General features: G+C 52.4%; 1 protein-coding gene and 1 long non-coding RNA gene across 6 annotated transcripts in view; both read right to left on the reverse strand.

Moving 5' to 3' along the window:
- CRHR2 (corticotropin releasing hormone receptor 2) overlaps window positions 1-7,382 on the reverse strand; it is a 44,463-nt gene extending 37,081 nt beyond the window's left edge. For all 5 annotated transcript variants that reach the window (XM_082397976.1, XM_082397975.1, XM_082397974.1 and 2 more), the window contains exon 1: window positions 7,234-7,382. In XM_082397976.1, the coding sequence (XP_082254102.1) occupies window positions 7,234-7,320 (87 nt within the window). In that variant the 5' untranslated portion in view covers window positions 7,321-7,382. The remainder of the gene's footprint in view (window positions 1-7,233) is intronic.
- Window positions 7,383-7,540: 158 nt separating this feature from the next.
- Window positions 7,541-21,514, reverse strand: LOC309632117. The gene is made up of 3 exons (XR_014246743.1): window positions 13,912-21,514; window positions 13,128-13,370; window positions 7,541-12,629 (listed from the first exon to the last, which is right to left on the reverse strand). It is a non-coding gene; the product is annotated as an uncharacterized lncRNA (long non-coding RNA).
- Window positions 21,515-23,232: the final 1,718 nt, after the last annotated feature.

The following is a 23,232-nucleotide window of genomic DNA, read 5'->3' on the forward strand; positions in this document are numbered from 1 at the left end:
GTGTTCTGATGCCCCACCCTCAGCTGGGTCAGGGGAGAGTATGGGCCCTAAGCCTAAGCCATCCCCCGTTCCCATCCCCCTTCTCTTTGCTTGAGAAGCAGCTAGTACGCTCTCTCTGGGGGCAGGGGGGAGGGCTGAGTTCCCAGAGAGCCACCAGCCTCTGGAAGTCACGGGAGAGGCAATGCTCAGTGCAGAGGCATGTGGTGTTGATGGTGGGCTCTGACCAACCAGATTCTGCATCTTAGATGCAAGCTCCTCTTCTCAAAGCCCCCAGTGGCCACACTGTGGCCCCATCACTCAGGCATCTCATGTTCAACTTTGGGAGGGTCTGAACACCTGGCTCTGAGCTCACGGACAGGGGCGGGTGGGCATCCTCCGCCAGGACTCAGGCACTGTGGGGCTGTCCTTGTATCAGTCGCTGCCATCTGAGGCCGTGGCTGAGTCTCCTTGCTGAGCAAAGCAGGGGGCACTGGCTGCCGTGCTCAGTATTGATGTGTGCTGTTCAAGCCTGGGCAAAATGGGCGAGGAGATCAGAAGTGGTTTTGGAATAATTCCCAAGTCTGGGCTCCGTCTCCAACTCCTTCTCCACTGGTCGAATAAGCTGGCAAAGCCAAAGATGTTCATTCTCTTCAAGGGGGTTGGTTGGGTGGATCTGACTCAGTTCAAACCTGCAACATACCCTGGAGGTGCCCATTTTGGACAGAGCCGCTGCTGCTAATGGTGGTGGGTGGGTGGGGGAGGGGCGGGCAGGGAGGAGGAAGGAGAGGCCGGTGCCCCCAGCGAGCCCACGGCGGGCCAGGGAAAGCAGAGACACAGCCATGAATAATTATCCCCAAGGCCTGGGTGATGAGCTCTCAGAGGCAGCAGACTGCAGACATGCCCATCCACGTTCAGAGCTCTAGGGATGTTGCTTCTCAGCTCTGTGGCCTTGGCCAAGTTACTTCACTTTTTTGAGCCTTGGCCTCCGCCTTTACAATGCGGATAATACAAACCCCATGGGGCTTTGGTGTGCGTTAAACAAATTACTGACTGTCAAGAGCTCGTACATAGAAGACACGTGTTACCTGGTGGCTCTTGACAAGGACTTTAGGAGGGGTACAGTTAGGGAGCTCAGCAATGGGGGCTTCAAACCGCATCTGGGGGAGTCCTGCAGCCCAGTTCAAGCCCTTCTCCTCTAGAAAAGCCTCTTAGAAACCCCATGTTCTGCCTTCCAAGCTCTGCAGCCAGCGTGGCTCCCCCTCTCAGCCCTCAGCACCCCTCCCGTGTACAGTGGCCCCTGAAGACGCACCTGCACCTCCCGCACCGGGCTCACTGCTCAGCAGTGCTCAGTGGATGCTGGGTGAGAAAACTGCACATGGAAGCTGAGTCCAAGAGGACGGAAGGACTTGGTCCAAGGTAGGATGAAGGGTAATAAGAGCAGAAAGAAATTCCAGGGGCAGGAGCTGAGCGAGCAAAGGCTCGGAGGCAGGGAAGCACAGGGCCTGCTCAGGAAGCAGCAAGCCTCTGGTTTGGGGATGCTATTAAGAGGACAGAGGGTGGGAAAGAGGCTTCTTGGATGTGAAGTCAGCATTTACTGTGTGCTAGACACAGCTCTAAATGCTTCAGGGCAGCCCATTTAATCCTCACAACAGCCTCTGAGGTGGCTGTGAATGACCCCAGTTTACAGGTCAGGAAACTGAGGCCCAGAGAAGCGAAGTCACCTCCCAAGGCCACACAGCGGGTAAGGGGCTAAGGCAGAACCGTTCAGACAGTCTGGTAGGTCACAAGTTGGTCAGATACACACTGAAGAGCTGGTCCCGTGTGAAAAGCCTGTGGTCCGCAAATGCTGGGAGGACCCCAGCTCCAAAAAAGGGTGAGTCAGAAGCAGCTCTCACCAGTGGAGTGGGGGCCTGTGGGCAGAGAGCTAGGTCATGGGAGGAGGGGAGGGAGACCCAGCCAGCCCGGCAGGGCCTTGCTCAAGGGAGACAAGAAGTCTGGCTTCTAGAACTGACTCTGAGCCACCTGAAGACCCCATTATCTCTCTTTTGTGGGGGACACCTTGGACTTCTGTACTGATCAGCTCTTGGCTGTCATAGGGGCAGAGAGCTGCCCCCCCCCCCACTCAGCCCCGCCCCATGAGGCTACAGGCTGCTGGAGCTCAGGGCCCACATCTGTCTGCTTCACATCTGGGTCCCCGGTTCCCAGTCCAGAGCCTGGCATGTAGCAGGTGCTCAATAAATGTTTGTTTGGATGAGACCATGGCCCCCTCAGCCAGGGAGAGCTGCACCCCCACCCCCAATTCTGGGAACTCAGTTCTGGGCTCTTCCTGCTTGTCAGGTAGCCTTCTTTCTGAATTTTCCCTTTGAGGATGGCCCGGGTGCAGCCGCTGTGTGCCTGGAGTTGGAAGCCCTCCCTTATACAGGGCAAGGGAGAGGCCCTGGCAGGGGAGCCAAGAGAAGAGAGCCAGCTGCTCTTCCTCCACCTCGGGCCCGGTCCAGGCAGAACCTGGGGCCCAGGCGCCAGGCGGGCCCCAAAGGTGCCACCTCCCTGGAGCCGGGGGTCTGGCCCAGCCTCGTGCTCCCTCCTGGCTTGGCGACAAAGCTTCCTCTAAATTTAGCTGCTGGTCTAAGCCTGGGAGAGTTGGGACCACAGGTCCTGCGGCCAGGCTGCCAGTAACTGGACAGGAACGGGGTGAGCTCCCTCCCTGCCTTCTCCCTCTCCGCCCAAGGTCAGAGAGGACTCCTCTGGAGGGGGAGGGTTCCTCCCCAGTGTTTTCTTTCATTCACTGGTCTCACTGAGCCTGAGCCAGGAACAGAGGAAAGAGAAACTCATGCCCTACCCCGGGGAAGGAGGAAGAGATGGGGACACTGAAGACAGGGTATGGGGAGGAGGGAAGGAGGGGGAGGAGAAAGGGGAGAGACGGCAGGATGGAGAAAGGAGAGGAGGAGGAGGAGTAGAGGGGGGAGGAGGGGCAGAAGAGAGGGAGGAAAGGTGGGGGGACGGGGCATGAGGAGGCAGAGTCTGGGCCCTGAGCAGACACAGGGGAGACAGTACTGGAGCTGCGGCTGGCTGAGGCAGAGGGTGAGGGACTGGCAGTCAGACGAAGGAAGTAGGTAATTGTTTTCTGGAGTATCCGAGCAGGCTTCCTGGAAGGGGAGACTTTTTAGATGCTCAGTTCTAACTTATTAGCTGCCGGGACCTTGACTGAGGGCCCCAAGAGCCCCCAGCAGCTTTCCATAGGGCTCTCCGTACCCTGAGTGTTCCAGCAGGTCCCTCTCTCTAAGATGTCCCACTCTCCCATCTAGTCTGAATCCAGCCACCAACTTGCCTGGAGAAACTTCCAGGTCTTTCCTCGGCATGTGTTCTCTCTCATCTCTGAAAGCCTGTGGCTCCCTCTAGCCTCTGTCCCTCTTCTCTGACCTGTGCCGAGCCCTGGGTCCTGCATACAGATGTCTGAGGGAGCAAGGGGGGGAGGGAAGGCAGGAGCTGGCCTGCAAGAAGTCCTGTAACAGGTCACTAGGCCTAAAATTATCTCCTTAATGATCAACTCATCTAATATCCAGTTTGCCTAAAAGTCACCTCTTTCTGATTTGTTTTGGCATCTGAGTGTCTTACACCTTCGTGAAGGGGTCAGGCTGCCTGGTTTGAATCCTGGCCCTGCTACTACCAGATGAGTGACCTTGGGCACATGACCTTGCCTTAGCTTCTTCATCTGTCAAATGGGGATATTGATGGTCTTATGCCCTAGGGTGGTTGTGAAGCTTAAAACAGGTAATGTGTGTCAGAGCTTAGAACAGTACCAAGCATGTGGTAAGTCCTGTGTAGATACTAAACAGAATAAACAAAATAAGCTTATTGGATAATATATCCCTCCCTTGGCAGATTTGAAATGATATCTTAAAAACTTAGAATTTTGAGTAAAGTGACTTACGACTGACTGAGGAGGCCTAAAAATGCTTAAAATTAAATAAAGTAGAAAATGACAGCTAAGAGAATACAGAATAGTCCCGTAATTCATAAAGTGCTGCAAATCTGAGACTTACTAGGAATACGAAATTAAATAGGCAGACAAACCGGTTTTTTAAAAAAATACTAAAACATCAACAAAATGGCAAAAACAGAGAGACTAAATTAGCTGATTAGGTTAGAAAACACTCAGAGAGTAGTTGAACTTGGGGGAAGGGTTATTAGATGAATTAGCTTCTGGTAAATGGCCCTTGAGTCCCCTGCCCCCAACCCTCCACAGACCCCGGGTGTGTGTGCAGGGCCCTGGCCTTGGTCTTGGGGAGAGCTGTGCAGGTTAGGGAGGGTCCAGGCTTCTGGAATTTGGGCCTTCCCTCTTTGTTGAGCCTTCTCAGGACAGACAGCCCCACCAGAAGCAAGAACCTGGGGCAAGAGACCACAGAAGTGCTGTCCTAAGGCCCTGGCGGGAAGCACCTTGTTGCTCAAAGGTCCGACAGGTTGGACCCAGACAAGACTTCTTGGGGTCTTCACAGAGGGGGAGGCGAGGTTAGAATCAAGGAGTTTGGAATCCAGCAGCCATATTTCTTAGCCTTACTCAACCTGCATTTCCGTCTGTAAATAACTGTCCCAACCTTCCCAGTGTTTTAGTAAAGGGCTTAGCATGGCACCCGGTGCGCAAGAAGCCTGCATGATTTCAGCACTGCTTCCCAAAGTAGCTTCTCAAAGGCCTCGGGGGGCAACTGGTAGCAGCAGGGTCAAGGCTTGGCTCCTCCAGGCTCTTGCAGTGTGGGCTGACCCAGGCTGTCCTCCCCACTCAACCACCAGCTGGAATTTTCACAATTGCACTTTAGATCAGGCCCCTCCCCAGCTTAGCGAGCCCTGAGCTCCCTGTGCCCTTGGGATAGAAATCAGATCCCACCAGGACCCACCATGCCCCCTGGAGCCTCACACCACCTCTTCTCAGGGTTGGGACTCTGGAGCCTTCCTCCCAGCTTGCTCTTCCCTCAGCCCCCCTCTAGGACCACCCCATCTCCATCCCTGCCATCCTGCCCACCTCCCGCCAGACTTCCTCCCAATCCTGGCAGAGGCTCTTATACCTGCACACACCTGTTCTCAGTTCCCATGACCAGAGTTTGTACATACACACTTAATTCTTAGCCGTTGTTTTCTTCGGCCAGCAGCTTCTTTAGGCTATCAACTTCATAGGGCAGGGGCCATGGGCTGGTGTTTTCACCCTTATGTCTTTACCATGCATGATCCTCCTTAAATACTGGTTGAATCAAGTATTATTGAATAAATGAGAGGGCTGGAGGCCAGACCCTCCTGGATCGCCTTCCTTCCCCACCACCCGCTCCAGGTCACTTACTCTCTTTTCATAGAGAGCAGAAATCTCAGAATAGTTGGACGAGGACCCAGAAATAAATCCCATTACCACGAAGACCCAAAGCAAGGAAGCCTGTGCTTTGGGGCTAGAGAGACCACGGTCCTCTCTAGCTGGTTACGTGCTGAGTAACTTTGGGTGAGTAACTAGTCTAGTCTTGGGCCATCCGGGGAGCTAGGGGCAGGGCCTGGGCTGACTCTAAGGGGAGAGCAGACTGTTGCCTCGGAGGTTGCCAGTTCTGACGTCCCCGGGACCCAGGGTACCCTCCCACAGACCCCTCAACCTGGCCGGGCTCTTCGGCAGCAACCAGAAACCCTCTCCGTCTAACCAGCTTGGGCGGCTGGCATCATGGCCCCCAGAGGGGGACGGCTGAGGGGCCACCCTGGCCCTAACACCAACTGTCTTGAAGGCACCTAACCCCGGAACAAGTGCCAGGGGGCAAAAAGAGCTCAGAGCCCAAGACCTTGGGAGTGGGAGGTGGGGAGGGGGGGTGGTAGTGAACCCACTCCACAGCCTCCACCCATCCCTGCAATGTCGTTAAAAGGACCTGGCAGGTCTAGGGGCCATCTGCCCATCGGGGCACTGACCACACCTCAGCATGGTGCCCACTCCTCTCCTCCACCTGACCAGACCCCCTGGGAGGGCAGGGCCCCTAGTGCCTTCATCTCTGCTTACTCTGTGCCAGGCACGGTGCTCAGAGCTTTACCTGTACTATCTCAACTATTCCTCATGACAACCCTATTCAGTAAGCACCAAAATCATCCTCATTTTACCCAGGAGGAAACTGAGGCTGAGGAAATTTGAAGAGCCTGTCCAAGGTCACACACTAAGCAGCAAAGCAGGGATTTGATCAGGTCTGTCTGCAAAGCCACTTTGCCACAGATAGTGGACGCTCACTACCTATCTGTTGAATGAGCGTTGAACGAAGGAGTCCTCTGTGTACATATGGGGATGGGGCCAGGCCTCCTGACCTCCAGCCTGGCTCTGTCCCTTGCACTGCATTGCCTCTGAAGCCTTTTAGTGTCATGGTTCTTCATGAAAAGTGTGGCCTAGGACAGGTCACCCTCCCTCCCCGAGCCTCAGTTTCCCCATCTGTAAAATGGGGAGAGGGTAAGAGGTAGATTCCTCCCACATCTGTTTCTGGAAATCACCCCCTCTTAGCCTCACCCCCACTTCTTCAGCTCTTTCTGTACAGCTCCTCTCCATCCTGTCACCCTTGGCTCCTACCTGCAGACCCTGACTCTGGCCAGTGGGCACACCCACAGCTTTGAGAAACCCCTGGCAAGGCTGGTTCCCCCAAGTGCCCCCTCTGCCCCATTGCTCATTTGATACTGAGGGCTGCCTGGTTTCAGTCACTGAGACAAGTGTGAGGACCGGGCTGCAGGAGATGGGGGACAGCTTTCTGGGGGTCCCTTGTGGGGAAGGGCCAGAACTGGCATGGGGTGAGGAAGGGACTTGAGGCTCCTGCAGGGGAGATGGAGCAGGATCTATGGGGGAGGTGACAGAGTGGACAGGGGTCAGGAAATTTCTGGACCCGAGGAAGGGCATGTCCTAGACACTAGGGCGTCCCCCAGAATGCTCTGCTCATCCACAAGGGCTTCCAGGTCCCATCCTAGCTGGTGTGAAGAGTTTCATCTTCCCTCCACTTGCCCCCTCATCCAGGCAGGACATCTCCATCCCATCACCGGACACAGGGATCCCCAACCCCAACCCAGCCACCAAGCCCTAAGACCTCCTCCATCCAACTCCTAACAGGGCTAAGTGAAACCGAGCCCAGTAACTGAGCAGTGAGACCCCCTACCGCCTCGCAGTCAGGAGAGCACGGAGCTCCAGCTCCCGGCGCCTCGACCCTGCGAACAGATCCCCCCCTACCCCGCGCCTCCCCGCCCGCCACCACTCCCCGCACTTACTCTGAGCAGCGGCGGCAGGAGGCAGAGCAGGCAGAGGAGCGGGTGCGGGGCGTGGAGAAGGCGCCGGGGCCCCGCGGGACCCCCCATGCCCTCAGCGGCTGCGGACCCGAGCGCACCTCAGAGCACAGCGGTCCCGCCCTCCCCCGCTGTCCCCCGCCCCAGGCTACTGCTGTGTGGGCCCCTCCCTCCCCAACGCACCAGGCGGCCAAGGTATGGCCCCGGGCACGGGAAGAGGGGGTATTCTCCCCCCTCCACGCTCCGCAGTGACACCGCCCCACGGCCCGCCCCCTTCAGGTTATTTATAGCGGTGCTGGGCAGCAACTTCTGCCCAGGCAGCCGGAGAGACCAGACTCTGCTTCCAGTCTGCAGAGAAGGGGTTAATGCCTTTCACCAGCCTGCCACCTTTGCCAGGGCTGTCGCTGCCCACGCTGGGGAGAGAGGAATTGAGAAAGGGAGGCGGGGGTCTTTGTGGTTTTGGCAGAGCACAGAGTGGGCTGGGCGGATCTCATCCCCACCAGGCTTCCCAGCCCTGCTGGCATCTTCTGATTGTCTGGGGAGCTTTTACCACACACCACTGCCCACTGGGACAATCGAAATTTGAACGTGGAGGCCAGATTAAATAATAGTTCTGTGTCAGTGTTCAACTTCTCGATTTTGATAAGTGCCCTATCCACAGGTAAGAGAAAATTCTTGTTCTTAGGGAGTAATATTTAGCGCTAAAGGGATACCATATCTCTAACTTATTTTCAAAGGGTTCAGAAATACACACACACATACACAAATACACATATAGAGAGAAAGAGAACAATAAAACAAATGAGGTAAAATGTAAATAATTGGTAAATGTGGGCAAAGAGTATGTGGGTATACTTTGGATCATTCTTCCAACTTTTCTATAAATTTGAAATAAAATGCTAAAAAAATATATTCAACAACAACAACAACAAAGGAACAACGACAACAAATGCAGCAATGCCAGACCCCACCCAGAGCTTCTGATGATACAGGCTGGGGCAGGGCCCAGGCATTGATATGTTTTAGTAAATTTCACAGGGATCCTGATATCAGGCAGGGCTGAGCAGTGCTGGTCTCAGATGGGGACAGGTCCAGCCTAGGGCTGGGTCAGGGCTCAGGAGGTGAGGATTCTGGGAACCACTGAAGAAGGCTGCGGAACTGTTCTAACAGGTGGGCCTGGTGCACAGCGTTTAAAAGCTTAAGCAGCAATTCCAATGTTATTAGGATCTGAGGGGAAAGCATTTGAGGAATGTGATTAGTGAGGCACTGAGCTTTCCCTGGAGGGTGCAGACGAGGTGGGTACAGCCCAAGTTCAAGAAACTTAGACACTCTGTTTACTCTGGTCTCTGCCTGGGATACTTTTCTGTCCCTCAGCTCTTCTCCTCCACCTGCTTCCTCCAGGCAGCCTTCCTGACTGTACCAGCTCCCACATTGGCCTGCCCTGAAATCTCAGGGCCTAAATCTGAGCCCCTGATTCTCCTCAATGTGGACTGTTCTCTTATGGCCCCTTGGATGAGGCTGGCCTCCACGCAGCTTGGTTGGGAGGCAGGGGAGGCACTTCTTTTTATTTGTTCCTCCCTTTCTCCTCTGTTGCACAGAGCCTAGCTCCAATGGTGCAGGGGCATTTTTATAGGGAGATCAAAGGAAGAGTTGACCAGATCTCCCCATTCATCTGAAGGTGACAGGGTAGAAACTCCTGAGGCAAGATATGGCTTTACTGGACCCAGTCAGATGGGCTTGATCAGAGAGGGCTCCTGGTAGGAGATAACCACGCAGTCAGACTTTGCTTGAAGGGTGGGTAGCCTCAGAGCTGATGGGTCATCATGAGGTTCAACAGTTCTTTTCAGCACGTGTTACTGGAGCATCTCCATCACAATGGGTGCTGTTAAGCAGAGAGCAGAGGCTCCGACCTTGAGGCCAGCCTCATTGCCTGTGAAGAGAGTGCCAGCAGAGGGAAGGTGTGTGGACCCTGTGAGATCTGGGCCTGAATAACTGTGATGGGAGCTGTCCGATAGTACAAGGTGCGGGACAGCTCAGGGAGTTGGGGGGGGGGTGGTTCTCTGGGGGAAAGGCACTACAGGAGCTCCTTGAATGATTTAAACAGATGGAGAAGGGAGACATCTTTCCTCCAGATGGAGGAGTTGGGGAGAACAGGAGCAAGGAGCTGGGCAAGCACAGCTGGCTGGGCTGGGTGTCTAGCTGGGGTGGGGACAGTGTAGGGTCAGGCAGTGAAGGACAGGCTGTAAGGAAGCTAGATCTGCTCTAGTTCTAGGAGGGTCTACAGAGCAGGCACATGGGCGCTCGGTCCTGATTCCTCCCTGGTAGGACATTCTGTGTGCGCTTCCCTGGCTTTCCTTGTGTTTCCAAACAGTGCCCTCCTCCAACCTGGAAAGTTCATAGGAGGGCATCTCTTGGACAACTAGAGCTGCATTTTGCACCAAGGTAGGGATTGGTCCCCAGGAACCCAGGGGTTTACATCTTCCAACCCCCAAGGGTATGCTTTGCCATTGACTGGCTAGTGCTCCTTTTCCTGGAGGTGAACCAACTCCAGATGTAATTAACTTGGGGCTCCCAGGCATCTCACTGCTGCGGGTTTTCTTTCCCTTTTCTGTCCTGCTTTGCCCCCTCTCTTACCAGTGCCTCCTGGGAGCACCTCCCTTATGAGTGCTGTGTGGGAATTCTCATCTCACCTCTGGGAGTCTAAGGGAGCCTAGAAGGTTAGGAGAGTCTGGACTTGGCCCTCCTAAATGTAATGGGTTAAAAACAAACAGCAACAACAATAAGAAACATACAAAAACTTTTGAGCCCCTAAACTGTCCTCTGGACAGCTTTTCTCTGCTTTCAGAGACTGCTGGTGGCAGAAGAAACCCTGCCAGCAGCTATGATCTGGACAAGGCTAATACAAATTGTCATTTATAAGCTTTCTCTTCCTAAGGGCAGACTGGAGCAGAGGAGCCTTTTTATTTATGAAAATGCCTTTATGGCCCTTTTTGGTTATGAAAGGCAAACTGAGGATGGTCTAGAAAGGGAGATGGGTGGTTTGCTTTGTAAAATAAAGCAGTGGAAATTCTGAATTTAGCCTAGTTTGGCATCTAAGTCAGTGAAGGGGTAGAAGGGCTGGGATCTGGGCTGAGGGTTGTCCCAGGGACTTGGAGAGAAAGGGGGGACAAAGACTGCTGGGTCTGAGGAGGGATAGGCTGGAGGGGCTTCCCAGAGGTGTTAATAGTCAGTGAACATTAGTGATGGGGCTGTAATTATTCTCTGCTAACCCCCATCTTCAGAAATAGGCCGTCCTACATGACAGCCTGTGCCAGTGGCGCTTGGGGAATGAGGACGGGTGCCTGTGCGTGGATAGAGCTGGAGAGGGGTCAGCAGCTGCAGGAGGGAAGGGTGCTGGACATTATTTTGTCCAGAATGGCCCTGTCCTTCTGAGCAATGCTCCATCCTCTGCTCCAGTGTTTCTCAACATTTTTTCTTTATAATCATCCCTCCACCCAAAAGGAGCCCTTTTTATATTATTTTCCTAATTGCCCTCCCCCCTATGAAATTTTAATACCACAGACGTAATGTATATCTATTTATGTACTGTGGTTCTTTGGAGGGCCATAAACCCTTATAATATCTAAGATTGTTTTGCCTTCCAAGTACCACTTTTTGCCTCCTTGGGGGCAAGATTCTCCTCCCTCCCTGCCCCCACCCTCCCCAGTGCACGTTCTAATTCAGCCACGTGATTGGATTGGCCTATGCAATCAACCAGGCTGGACAAAGGAGAGGGCCTCACCCTACTGAGCACAGTTGGTTGGTACAGGAGTGGATGGCTGATCTGAACTGACTCAATCAGAGCCCTTCCCTGGGATTGTTAAACTTTGCATCAAAGAGAAAGACTATTCCTCTTTTGGAGAAACTGACAGGTGCAAAGCACAGCCGTTGACTTGGCTGTTGACTGTTGTCTGGGGAAAGCCAAGCTGAAGGAAAGGGGAGCAGAGAAAAGAGGAGGGGAGAGGGTCCATGCCTGAGCTAGTTTGAAGTGTATTCTGTTGCTTACCACCCAAGGAATTCTGATCAACACAGAAGGATCAAGAATTGAACAGGAGTAGAATTTAGAGTAAAAGGTGACCAGGAAAGTGGAAGACACCCCATGTCTGGGAACCAGAACTGTTGGGGAGAGCCCGACTTTCTGTAAGTCTAATGGGCTGAAACAGTCAGGTCATTGTGTGTGGTTATGAAAGGAAAGGGTGACTTTGGAGGACTGGGGTTCTTAGGGACACAGGTTGCATGTGTCTCTGAGTGGAAGAGGGACAGGGTTGGATCTGCAATCTAGAATGCTTGCTTGGACGGCAGGGTGTTCTTGCGTTAGAGCCACAAGTCTGAAGTTAAGGAGAAAGCAAAGTGGCTGGTGCAGCAACCCGGGCAAGAGATAAGATGGCATCTCAGTCCAGAGTCTGAAGGAAAGGCAGGGGCTGCACCACGCAGGGGGCATTGGCCAGACTCCCTGTCCCGCCTGGCAGGGCCATCACATGGACCCCATCTCTCATTTGGGACTGAGACTGCTCAGACCCATTGCCACAGCAGATGAGGGGGAATGCCCCCTTTACGGCCAGATGACATCTTGTCCCCCAGGTTTATGATGCTATCTCCTTATTTTAGCTGTGGTCACACCCATTTAGCCCCAGACTGCAAAGTATGTTTTTGCGATGCAATTTCAGAACACAATTTTATAGCATTGCTGAAAGAATAGGCATTGATTTTGCTCATTTTTAATTTTTATTTTTTCTGTTGGTTCTGTGGGATATTACTCTGATCTCTCTCTCTCTCTCCTCTCTCTCTCTTTTTTTTTTTTTTCCTCCCAAATTCTAGTTCAGGGTGGTCAGATCCAAGTATGAGTTATGATCAGCTCTGTTGTCACTTGGCTCCAAAGAAAAACAAGTCATCATGTTTGATTAATAGGGATTAAGTCAGCTCTGGCAGTTTTTACCTGCTCATCAAGGAGCCTTGAACTTTGTGCCTGGAGAACAGCTGTGGGGCTTGTATTTTCCGGAACCGCTCGGGCTCCGGGGCTGAGTGGCACTTGGGGCCTGGCTCCTGGTTGTTGTGTCTGTGGTTTCACAGCTGCCCCCTGTCTCCTGTGTAGGCTCCTCCCGGGGGCAGATGCCACGGGCTGAGCTGGGCAGAAACCCACGGAGGGGATCCCGAGAGTGGTGCCGGCTGGGCCGCCGCTGTCCCCTGGGAAGGGGTCTGGTCTATGGTGTCCGTCCTGCTCCAGTGCCTCCTGGATGACACATCTCTCTCTACCTTTTCTCCTCAGTTGCTGTACCTGTCAAGTGAAATAATAACACCTACCATGGAGGGTCATTGTGAGGACTGGAGGAGAACACCACTTCCTGGAAATGTGAGGGAATATTAATCATTGTCACTCTGTTTCTTCCCATTCAAAGTCGACAAACATTGAGGACTCATTATGTGCAAGATCCTGTGCAAGGCGTGACTGTGGGTGCCTAGCACGGAGTAGGTTCCTAACAAATGTTTGTCTAATGGACAAAGGAATGGGGATGACCACGGGAGGCTTGGAGTAAGAGGCTTGGACAGAGGGATTTGAGAACGCCCTGACACAACAGGCAGACTCTGAATGTTTCCACCCAAGTCTGCCTTTCCTGGACTCCTGTAAGAGCACTAGGCAGGAAGGCAGAGGACAGTCGGTACAAATTCAATCGTTATTGAGCACCTATCAAGTGCAGGGTGCAGGGAGAGAAGACACAGTGGCTGTCCCAGCATGGTGGCAGGGACAGACCAGTAATCAGACAAGGGCTGTGAGGGCCAATGAGTGTGGACTCACCAATACCACCCAGCCCCCGGCGTGGCAGAGGATGAGCAGAGCTCACCTGTGTGATGGTGGAGGTGTGGAGGCCAGTGGAGGGGCGGTCAAGGTGCAGGGAGGGTCTCCCAGAGTGAGTGAGAAAGAGACAGGTTCGGGGACCGCCGGGAGGCTGTCGGCGTGGAGTCAGTCATGGATGGGCGGTGGGGCCACTGAGGTGAGGCTGAGCAGTGGCCAGAGCCCCGGCCAGGGGGCATGTGGCCTGGGTAAGGCAGGCACTGGCGGAACTGGTGACATGGTCACATCGGCACTGTAGAAAGAACAGAGTGGACGGTGGCTTGGCTGGGACATGCCCCAAAGGCAGGAGACAAGTTGGGTGGCTCTAAGGATAGGAAGGGGTGGTGGCCTGAGTTCTGGTCCTGATGCTGCTCCGCAGAGAACATCGGAGCTGGAAGGAACCTTAACAGTCACTCCATTCCCATCCCCACTTTACAGGTGACAGCAGGCCCAGTGAGGGCCCTGCAGGAAGGCTGCCCCTTGACTGTCCCACCGGCCCGTCCCCTCCCCACCTCTGCCTGCAGAGTGAGATGAGCCCACATCACAAGTCCCTTCCTCTTCTCCTGGGCCAGGCTGCTTCTGCTGTGGGGTAACTTGTGGGTCGGTCCCCCAGAGGGCAGGAGCCCGAGACATAGCTTAATAAAAGGTGGGTGGTCTGTGAGGTTGATGGGGCCTGGATTCAGCCCTTTGCTGCCAAAAGTCAGGCCCAGTGGCTAGGCAGCTTGGGAGTATCTGACTGAACTTGCCCCAAGCCTGCATTGGGAGGAAGGGTCCAGTCCTTCTGCGGGACTTACTGGCTGTCTGCCCTTGGCCAAAAGCTTCACCCTCTGAGCCTCAGGCTTCTCATCTGCCAAGTGAGGATAAGGCTGTCTCTGTGGTTGGGGTGCCTTACATGACCCCCAGGTCATGGAAGAGTCTGGAGAAGTTCAGATTCCCAGGGGGCTGGTCTCCCTGTCGGGGTCCCTGGTCTCTGTTTGGCCACTCTCCACACTGGGGGTTGATGGCCGTCCGGGCAGACACTCTGATAACTTCCTGGCCCAGTGGGGGGTGGCAGTTCTGCTTTGCTCCCTCGGCCAGAGCCAGCCGATCAGTGATGTGGGCTAAAATCCACTTCCTTCCACCCTGATCTCCTTTTCGCCACCGTCCTCAGCTGTGCCTGGAACAAGACAAGGCCCTGAAAACAACAAATTAGGGGACTTGGAGGTTATGACCGCTAAAGACTTGCACCTGCTAATTCACCCCCTTTCACCTTCCCAAGATACACAGAAAATCATCAGCAGTGCCAAAGGCTAGACATAAGCCAGAAACAAGGAGACATTTAATCCAAGCTCTAAGAAAGTCCTGAAACAGGACGCCGGCCACTCTGGGCCCTGCTTTCCTGCCAATATGCCTGTGTCCCAACTGTGGGAGGGCTGCTCTCCCCTAGGCCTCTCCCACCCATAGCGTTTTCCATGTGACAACAGCTGTCCTTTGAGATTTAGCTCAAGTTGCTGTAAGCACATTATCCCGCATCCCGGGGGAGCTTCAGTGACCTCTCCGGGCGGTCATGTATTCCAGGGAGCTCATGTTCTCATGGTCATCTCTGGTCAGAGTCCCAACTTTTGCTGGCCTCTTGTCCTGCCCTTGTCTCTTCTGTCTGGCTTGCACAGACCCACACATGCAATTCCCCTGAGCCCCTGACCACAGAGCAGGGTGCGGCTACCCCGGCTACGTGGAGGCTCGGCAGTGAGACCCTTCTTCCTCCTGCTGCGCCAAGACCCTTCTGCTCCTTCTGGCTGTGCGTGGATCTGCCGCCTTGAACCTCACGCCTGCCAGGCGCCAGCCCCACTAGCCCCTGCCTGGGGACAGAGGCTATGCAGGGCCCAGCGAATTGCCTGCTGGGTAGTCGGGAGGGAGAACCGTCCTCGTTAGAGGCCCCACAGCAGGGTGCTTCTGGGTGTGTGTAGTGGGACAGCGTCTGTTGTGGATGAGTGTGCCCTCTGGCCACCAGAGAGGCGGGTTCGAGACCGTTCAAATGATCGCCAGCGTGGCGCATTCAGACCACTCTTTCCCTCCAGCCTCTGGCCTGCTGTGACCCGCCCTCACGGGTCTCAGAGCTGCTCTGCCATTTGACTTTGCCTGTGTTCGTCACGGTTTTCGAGACAAACGGAACCAGTAGGATATGTATACATAAAAAGAGATTCATTTTAAGGAATTGGCTTGCGCAGCTGTGGGAGGGCGGCAAGGCTGAAGTCCATAGGTGAGTTGGCAGGTTGGAAATTCAGGTGAGAGTTTGTATTGCAGTCTTGAGTCTGAAATCTGCAGGGCAGGGCAGGCAGGCTGGAAATTCAGGCAGGGTCTCCACGTGGGAGTCTTGAGGCCGAATTCCTTCATCTTTGGGGAAACGTCAACTTCCCCTGATTGGACGAGGACCACGCATACTAGGAAGGTAATCTGTTTTACTCAAAGCCTACTGGTTTAAATGATTTAAAATCTAAAAAACACCTTCATAGCAACATCTCAATGGGTATCTGAGCAAGCAACCGGGCACCATAGCTTAGCCAAGTTGACACATAACATTAACCGTGGCACAGCCCTACACCTGTCTATTTTGTGGGCCTGGATGTCTGAACCCCAAGTGTGGGCTTGATTTTGAGATTTTCTGGGAGTCTCCTGGTTCACACGTAAACACCCAATGCTACTAGTTGGGCTAAAAGGAGGGGTGCCCAACTCCCTCTAGTGGGTATCACAGAAGCTTGGGCATCTAATATGTCTGTATGAGAGGACAGAACCATTTGTTAGACACGGATAACTCTGGGTCACAGATAACTCACAGCTAATCATGGGTCAATGATTTCTTACTTTTTCCTTTGTGCTTTTCGGTATTTTCCAAAATTTTACAAGGGTATATATTCCTTTTTAATATTAAGAAAAAAATGCATTTTAAAATGTAGGAATTACTTATGGCTTGTTCTGGGGGTTGAGAAGGGGTTTCCCTCAGCCCCGCAGGTTGGGTGGGTGAGTCTGGGCATTTAAGGAAGGCTGCTGTGGAGGAGACCACAGGGATCCTGACCCCTAGGCCTGAGCCTCCCTCCATTGCACTGAACAGGCTCATGGTTTGCAGGTCTAGTTGAAGACTTGGGGGCCAAAGGCTGCAGGGGGAGTGAGGGCCCTGGGTTAATTCAGGGCCTGGAGTCTGGGGTACCTGCTTGCCCCCCACATAGAAGCTCCTAGGGAGTGGTGAGTGAGGGGATACTGAGAGAGCTGATTTTGGGTCAGATGGGGACAAAATGCAGAAATCAAACCCCAGCCAGGATTTGTAGTCTTGGCAGGAGTCAGAGAAGAGGTCAGCCCCTCTAGGACTGCTGGAGGCCATGCTCTATAGACAGCTTGCAGGTGAGCTGTGACCAGTGTTTCACCCAGATTGTCTTCTCAGCAACCTTGACCCCTGTGGTCACTTGGTATGACTTAGTCCTTCCCCGATCCCTTCTGTGGGCCCAGCCCTGTGTCAGCCTTCCTCAGGGAGGATGGGAAGAGGTGACCCAGGCTGATCCAGGGGGATGAGTCGCTGGTGGGAGGAGAAGCAGAGGAAAAATCCAGCCACCCTTCTCAGTAGGCTGACTCCTCCACATTCAAGGAACAGCCCAGGCTGGGGTAGAGGAGGCTGCGAGCATGTTGAGGAGGGGTGGAGGCCATGGGTGCTGGAACAGTCTGGGAAGGAGAGGAGATGGGAACCCGAGGATGGATACACTTAGACGGTGGAGGGAAGAAGGAAAAGAAAGTCAATCCTGTTGCTTTGTGTTCAGGGAAGCTCATCACACTGTTCTTATAAGGAAGCATATTTCATGAGGAAGTGAAATCCCACACTTGAACCCTTGACTTCTGCATTTCCAAATAGTGGGCTTTGTGACTTACCAAGAATTATAATAATAACAGCTGATGCATACGTATTTTGAACATAACGTAAATACTATCACAGGTGGTCCCAAATATTGATTCTAATCCGTTTGCATATACAGTATGGACTTATAGAATCCTCACAGAACCTTACTGTTGTCTGTGTTTTAGGGATGAAGAAACTGAAGCACAGAGAGATTAATTAACGGGCCCGTGGTCACAGAGCCAATAAGTGGTGGCCCCGGGAGTCAAACCCAAGCAATGTGGGTCAGGAGGCCATGCTCTTCGCCACCATGCTAAGGTGTCTTTCTTCAGGAAGGGCCACCTAAGGTCTACAGGTTTTTAGAAATACCTCTCCTGTTTTCCTGGGGTTTCCTGTGAAGTGAGAACCTCAGCTCTCCCTGTACACAGCCCTCCCACTGCATTTCAGAGCCCACCTGGGCATCAACCATCTGGCCCCCTGGCTGGTCTTACCAGGAGGCTGTTTGTAAAGGGAAATTGGAATTTCACTCGAAAGCTTTTTCCTTCCTTAAGGATAGTACTCTCAAACTGAGCACTGGAGCCATTGATTCGGTGATAATAGGAGGTATTTGTGCTGAGAGCTGCATCTCCTGGCACGACCTGCTAATGTTCTCTTTGGTATATAGAATATTGACAAAGGAAATTCCACTTGTCCTGCATTTCCCTTGGCTGCTTGGGAAGAAGGAGAAATTGGTTTTTGAATGTAACGTAAATACCATCACAGGTGGCCCCAAATATTGATTCTGTGCAGGGTCTTATATGTGCATAGTAGGGGCTCAATGGACATTGATTAAAGCCAGATTGCCTACTGCATTCCAGTGTGACCGTGGGTGAGTTCCTTCAATTCTCTGCGTCACAATTCCCTTTGTAAAGTGGAGCTCAGAACAGTACCTGTTATAGTTCCTACCTCCTCTGGTGGCTTTGAAGACGAATTTGGTTAATCAAGGTAGAGAGGGGACTTCAGTGCCTGGACTGTGGTACACTCTCAGTGGGTCTAGCTGCTGCGACAGGCTTTACACGGGACAGTGAGTGGAAAATGTGGTCAGGATGGAGGAGGTCACCCTGGTGATCCAGACCAGAAGTGACATTGATCTTTTACAAAGGTTTGCGTTATGATGAAAGTCTAGTGATAATTGGCAAATTAATATACAAAATAGAGAGCTTTGCAGGGGACTTTAGAGAACATCTAGTTGAACATGTAGTTTGATTTCCCTCCTTGTAGATGTGGAAACTGAGACCCAGTGAGGGGAGGGGTGTGCTCGGGCACTCGCAGAGATGGGACTCACGTCCCTCTGGATGGGAGGCTCTACTGCTTCTCCAGATTCACTTGTCTGTCCATGACTGTGAACTGATCAGAGGTTTGAATGTCAAAGAATCAACAGATTGCCTTTGGGAAAAGGCAAACGCAAGTTAGCAAGTTCGGCACTGTGGTAGTGCCAGGATTCACCTAGGGAGGGACAGCAGCCATCGGTTTAATAAGACCTATTAACTCATGTGACTAGTTAACCAGGGAATTCTTTCCCAGAGGATCTCACCATGATTTCTGTCCTGGCCATTGACGTCTGAACCTATGGGGCAATATGCATTTTCTAGATCATTGGAAACACAGTGATGACATTGCAGGGTCCAGAGATGCCTTTCTGTCCAGTTCATAGGGAGGGAAAATGACACCCAGAGAAATCTTATTTGTCTCTTAGCTAGTTGGTGATAGATTGAAAAGCAGAACCCAGAATCGCTGACCTCCCAACCAGGAATCCGACTGCAAGAAAACAGTGCTTCTCAGCAAGCCTCCTCTTACTCGTTTTCCCAGTAGCAATGCTTTAAAAAGTATTTCAGAAAATCCCCCAACTCTGGCACTTATTAAGGATGGAGTCTGTAGACATAGGAAAGAGGATTTAATGCTCATCCAGATTTGAGAATTGTAGACGCACAGTGAGGGAGGGAGATGATTCTCCAGAGGAAGGTAGAGTTAGGCTCTTGGTCATCTTTGGCTGTGACTGGCCGTGAGAGTTAGTTAGAGGGTCCATCCTAGGGCTGCTCAAAGTGGTGAGGGGTATCTGTGGATGCTGTCAGTTTGTAAACTTTTGGCTATTGGCCTGCAGTGAATATAGAAATTGAGAGTAAGCGTGTGGAAACTTTTATGGCAATTAGCAGAGTAGTTTTATGCTTGTTGAATCTAATAATAAAACATGTATTTTGTGTATCTTTATGGTTTATTTCATTTTTTTCTAGAAGTCTATTTTTATTGTACAGCCTTTGGGGGCACCCTCCTCCAGGCTGCTTTCCTTGACCATCCTGGGCCCAGTGATCTCCCCACTCCTGTGCTCCCCCTGAGTCTGAGCCTCAAACTCCTGCCCTGGCTCTCTCCTCAGCTTGGTTTCTTCTCACTTGCACACATGGGTATTCATAAACACTAATTTTAAAAATTATGTTTCATAACATAAGAAACACCCAAATATATTATCATTATTAAAAATAAAAATACGAGAGATAGACAGCCCCCTTGGCCCTCTCAGTTCCATCAGCCTCCCCAGAGAACACGTTTTATCAGTTTCCTGAGTTCCTTTTCACACCTTAAATTTTTCATTTATGCTTGAAATTTTGTACTTCTATTTCTTCTGTGGGTGTTTACACAAATGTCATACTGTGCAGATGCACTTTCACTGAACAATATGTCTTAGAGATCTTTCAGTATCAGCACTTATGTGCTATGTGTCATTTATGTATGTCGTCTATGTATATCATCTATGCTACGGCATGAATATGGCATAAAATACCATCCATGGTAATGGTGGCCTTGTGTACCAGAGGTGGGTACAGTGCCCTTGTTAACGGAAGTGTGCTACGTTTCCAGAGTTTCACTGTTATTGACTACACTGCGGAGAACCCTTTTGCACGTGCCTCTTTGTGTAACATGTGCGAGTATTTCCCTGGGATACAAACTCCGACGTGGGATTGCTGAATTGGAAGATACAGACATTTTGTACTTTAATAGATGCTGTTAAATTGTCCTCCATATTGCTGGCTTCCCAGCACCTGAGACCCCCAGTATGTCCTATTCGTGTCTAGAGCAGTTATTATCAATCTTCATTTTGCCAGTCTGATAAACAGGAAGGTGAATCTCATTCTTGCTTTAATTTGCATTTCCCTGATTACTCACAAGGCTAAGCATATTTTCTTATGGTTATTAGCCATTTGTAGAGGAAACACTCACTGAATGAATTAGGTGCTGACTAAAGATACCGTGAAAGGAGGAGAAGAGTAACGCAGCTTGGGGCAGATTGCTCCGTGAAGTCCAGGTCACCAGGCTGGTCCAGGAGGGATGCTCACAGGACCTGGCTGGGGTGCAGGGTGAGGATGGCATTTCTGACACTTAGAACAATAGAGTCACACAGTCAAAGACCAGACTGGGACCTGAACCCGAGGCCTCCTCAGCTCATGGGATCTCACCCTAATTGGTGTCCCTCATTATAGGATCTGCCACTGTCTGTACTCAGGAACCTAACAGATGTGGGTAGGGAGGATTGTAGTCTTTTGGCTACAATTCGTTTGTTATCCATTGTTGCAAACTACCCCAAACGTAATGGTTAAGACAACAGCAATCTTGGTTTGCTCATGCTTCTGCAATTCGGGGAGGGCTCAATGGGGACAGCTCAGTTGTCAATGGCCAGCTCCATGAGTTGTCTGCTGGGTCTAGATCATTCAAGAAGGCTTCTTCATTCACATAGCTGGAGCCTGGGCCAAGATGGCTGGACCAGTTGGGGCCTGGGTGGGCATCGTGCTGCATGGCCTTTCCAAGTGGCCTTGCTGAGCCTTCCTGACAGCATGGTGATTTCAGGGAAGTGACATTTTTACCTGGTCATTGGCTCCCCTCAGGATGCACGAGTGAAAGCTGCCGGGTCTTCTTAATGCTCGGATCTGGAAGCCCCGGAATGTCAATGATGCCTCATCCACTGGCTAAATCACAGTCTCAGGGCCAGGGGAGGGGAAATAGATTTCACTAATGTGGAAGAGTGGCACGGGCCTATTGCAAACGAGCATGTGGGTTGAGAGAGATTGTTGTAGCTTTTGGAAACACCATCTACTATACAATTAAAATCCTCTCAAACAGATTGAGAAAAAAGAGGAGAATTTATAAGGATATGGAGTGTCTCAGTGAAGCCCAGGCCAGGAAATGCAGCGGAGGGAAGGTTTGGCTTGGGAAAACCCATCAATAACTCAGACTGCATCCCCCTCACCTCCCTGGGGGCACCAAGGCCTCCTGTGCACACCAGTTTTCTCTGCTTTCTGTGTTCATGGGCTCTCTGACGCTGCCTCAGGATAGTGCCCTCAGCCCCCAAGTCCTCAACTTCCCTAGGTTTTTGTGAATCCCAGTTCCAAACCCCAGAGAGTCCGACTGGTCCAGCTCAGGGCAGCTTTTCTCCCAAATGTGGAAAATGAGGCTCAGAGACACCAAAGGTGTTGCCTGACGCCGGAGAGCGGCGGGGTCGGGTTCCTAGCCCTGGAGCCTCCATCTGATCCAGAGCCAAGGCTCACTCCAGGCTGTCCCTGAGCGTGGTCCCCCTCCCCGCCTCCCCCCAAGCCCCTGTCAAGCTCAGACCTCGGGACCTGACAGCCTCCTCTGGTCCCCGCTCTGAAGGGGCGACATCCTGCCATGCAGGGTGGGTAGGGGGCCACTTAGAGGTGTGATTCGTCTAGAGTGAAGGGCTTCAGTCACCCCAGCGGGCTTTGTGCCTTCTCACTCTAGCCGCAGCGTGGGCTGGGAGTGCAGTTTCTGAGGCGAGGTGCAGAAGGGGGCAGGCAGTAACGCTCATTTCGGAGGCCCCTCAGTGAAGGCAATCCATCTTTCTGGCAGCTCTGATGAGAAGGCTTGTTATATCTCCCTGGGGTGCAGCTGCCTGGCTGGGATGAGACTCCCCAGGGCTGCTTCTGACCTCACACCTTCCCCTACAGTCTATCAAAAACCTGGTCTGTGGTCCCACGTCACCTGTACCACTTTCTCGGCCCTACCCAGGGGCTGGTCGGCTCTAGGTTTCCAGACCCTTCTTCTTCTGTGCAGGTCCTTAGCTGATGTCAACCCACAGCCTGGAATATCCCCTTCCCCCATTTCTACCTAAGTGTATCCTCTCCACCCTCCACAGCTTGCAGCAAAGGTCACCTCCTCCACAATGCCTTAGTCAGGTTCTCATAGGAACTGTTTCTACCTCCCTTTGGCATCTCTCTCCTTTCAGCTTGGATCACTGGGATTCTGGACACAGGCAGCAAGGCCTGGCACATCCTCATACCATATCATTTATTCATTCAACTATTTATTGAGTGCCCATTCTGTGCCAGGCACAGTTGTAGCACTGGGGAACAGACGAGATGAAAGTCACTGCCTCTGCGGACCTGAGATTCTTTTGAGGGAGGCCGGCAATAAACAAGATGACTGAGTCACGTGCGCGGTGAGTCACGTGGAGCAGGTGCTATGGAGTGAGATGAAGCAGGGGAGGGAGCATAGAGTGCCAGGGATGGGACAGGATGGGGTGGGGGTCGCCTTCTAAGGTGGGCACGTCACTCACCAGCTGTGTGCGTTTCCGCCAATTTCTTGATTTCAATCCACCAACTTTTAGTTGCCTTGACTGTAAAACCAGAACAACGGCACCTAGCTCAAGTAGAAAGTCACAGATAATGGAAAGTCAGTGCCTGGCGCATAGTAGGTGCTTCCTAACTGAGCTGTTACTACTACCACCATCATCGCCTGGAAACAACAAGGACTTGAAAGCGAAGTTTGCCCGAATAATCCTCCCTGGGCGGGTAGTGGGGAACAACTCCATCTGATCAGATTCCAGCTCCCCCAAAGGGGCACAGAGTTCTAGAGGGTTCTGTCGCTTTAAGAGGATGAAAAGGGGGATAAATCTGCCTCTGCAGCTCCCCAGCTCAGAACACTTTAACTGACTCCCTTTCATGATTTCAGGCAGTCCTCAGCGTGCCCCTGCCTCTCTGCCTGGGAGTTCAGTTTCTAGGAAGAGTTGATTAATTGGGTGTCAGGAATTGGTTTTGGCTGCTGGATGGGGGAGGTCACAGATTCTGGAGGGTGGAGTGCTCTGCGAGTGGGATGCACGTAGCAAGGTGGCTGGAGCCCTCAGCTGGGAGGGAGGCGTGGGTCCTCTTTCCTGTGTGTGTGTGTGTGTGTGTGTGTGTGTGTGTGTGTGTGTGTGTGTGTGTGTGTGTGTGTG

Source organism: Balaenoptera borealis, assembly GCF_965194805.1.
Source record: "Balaenoptera borealis genome assembly, chromosome: 7".
In the NCBI taxonomy this organism is placed as follows: Eukaryota; Metazoa; Chordata; class Mammalia; order Artiodactyla; family Balaenopteridae; genus Balaenoptera; species Balaenoptera borealis.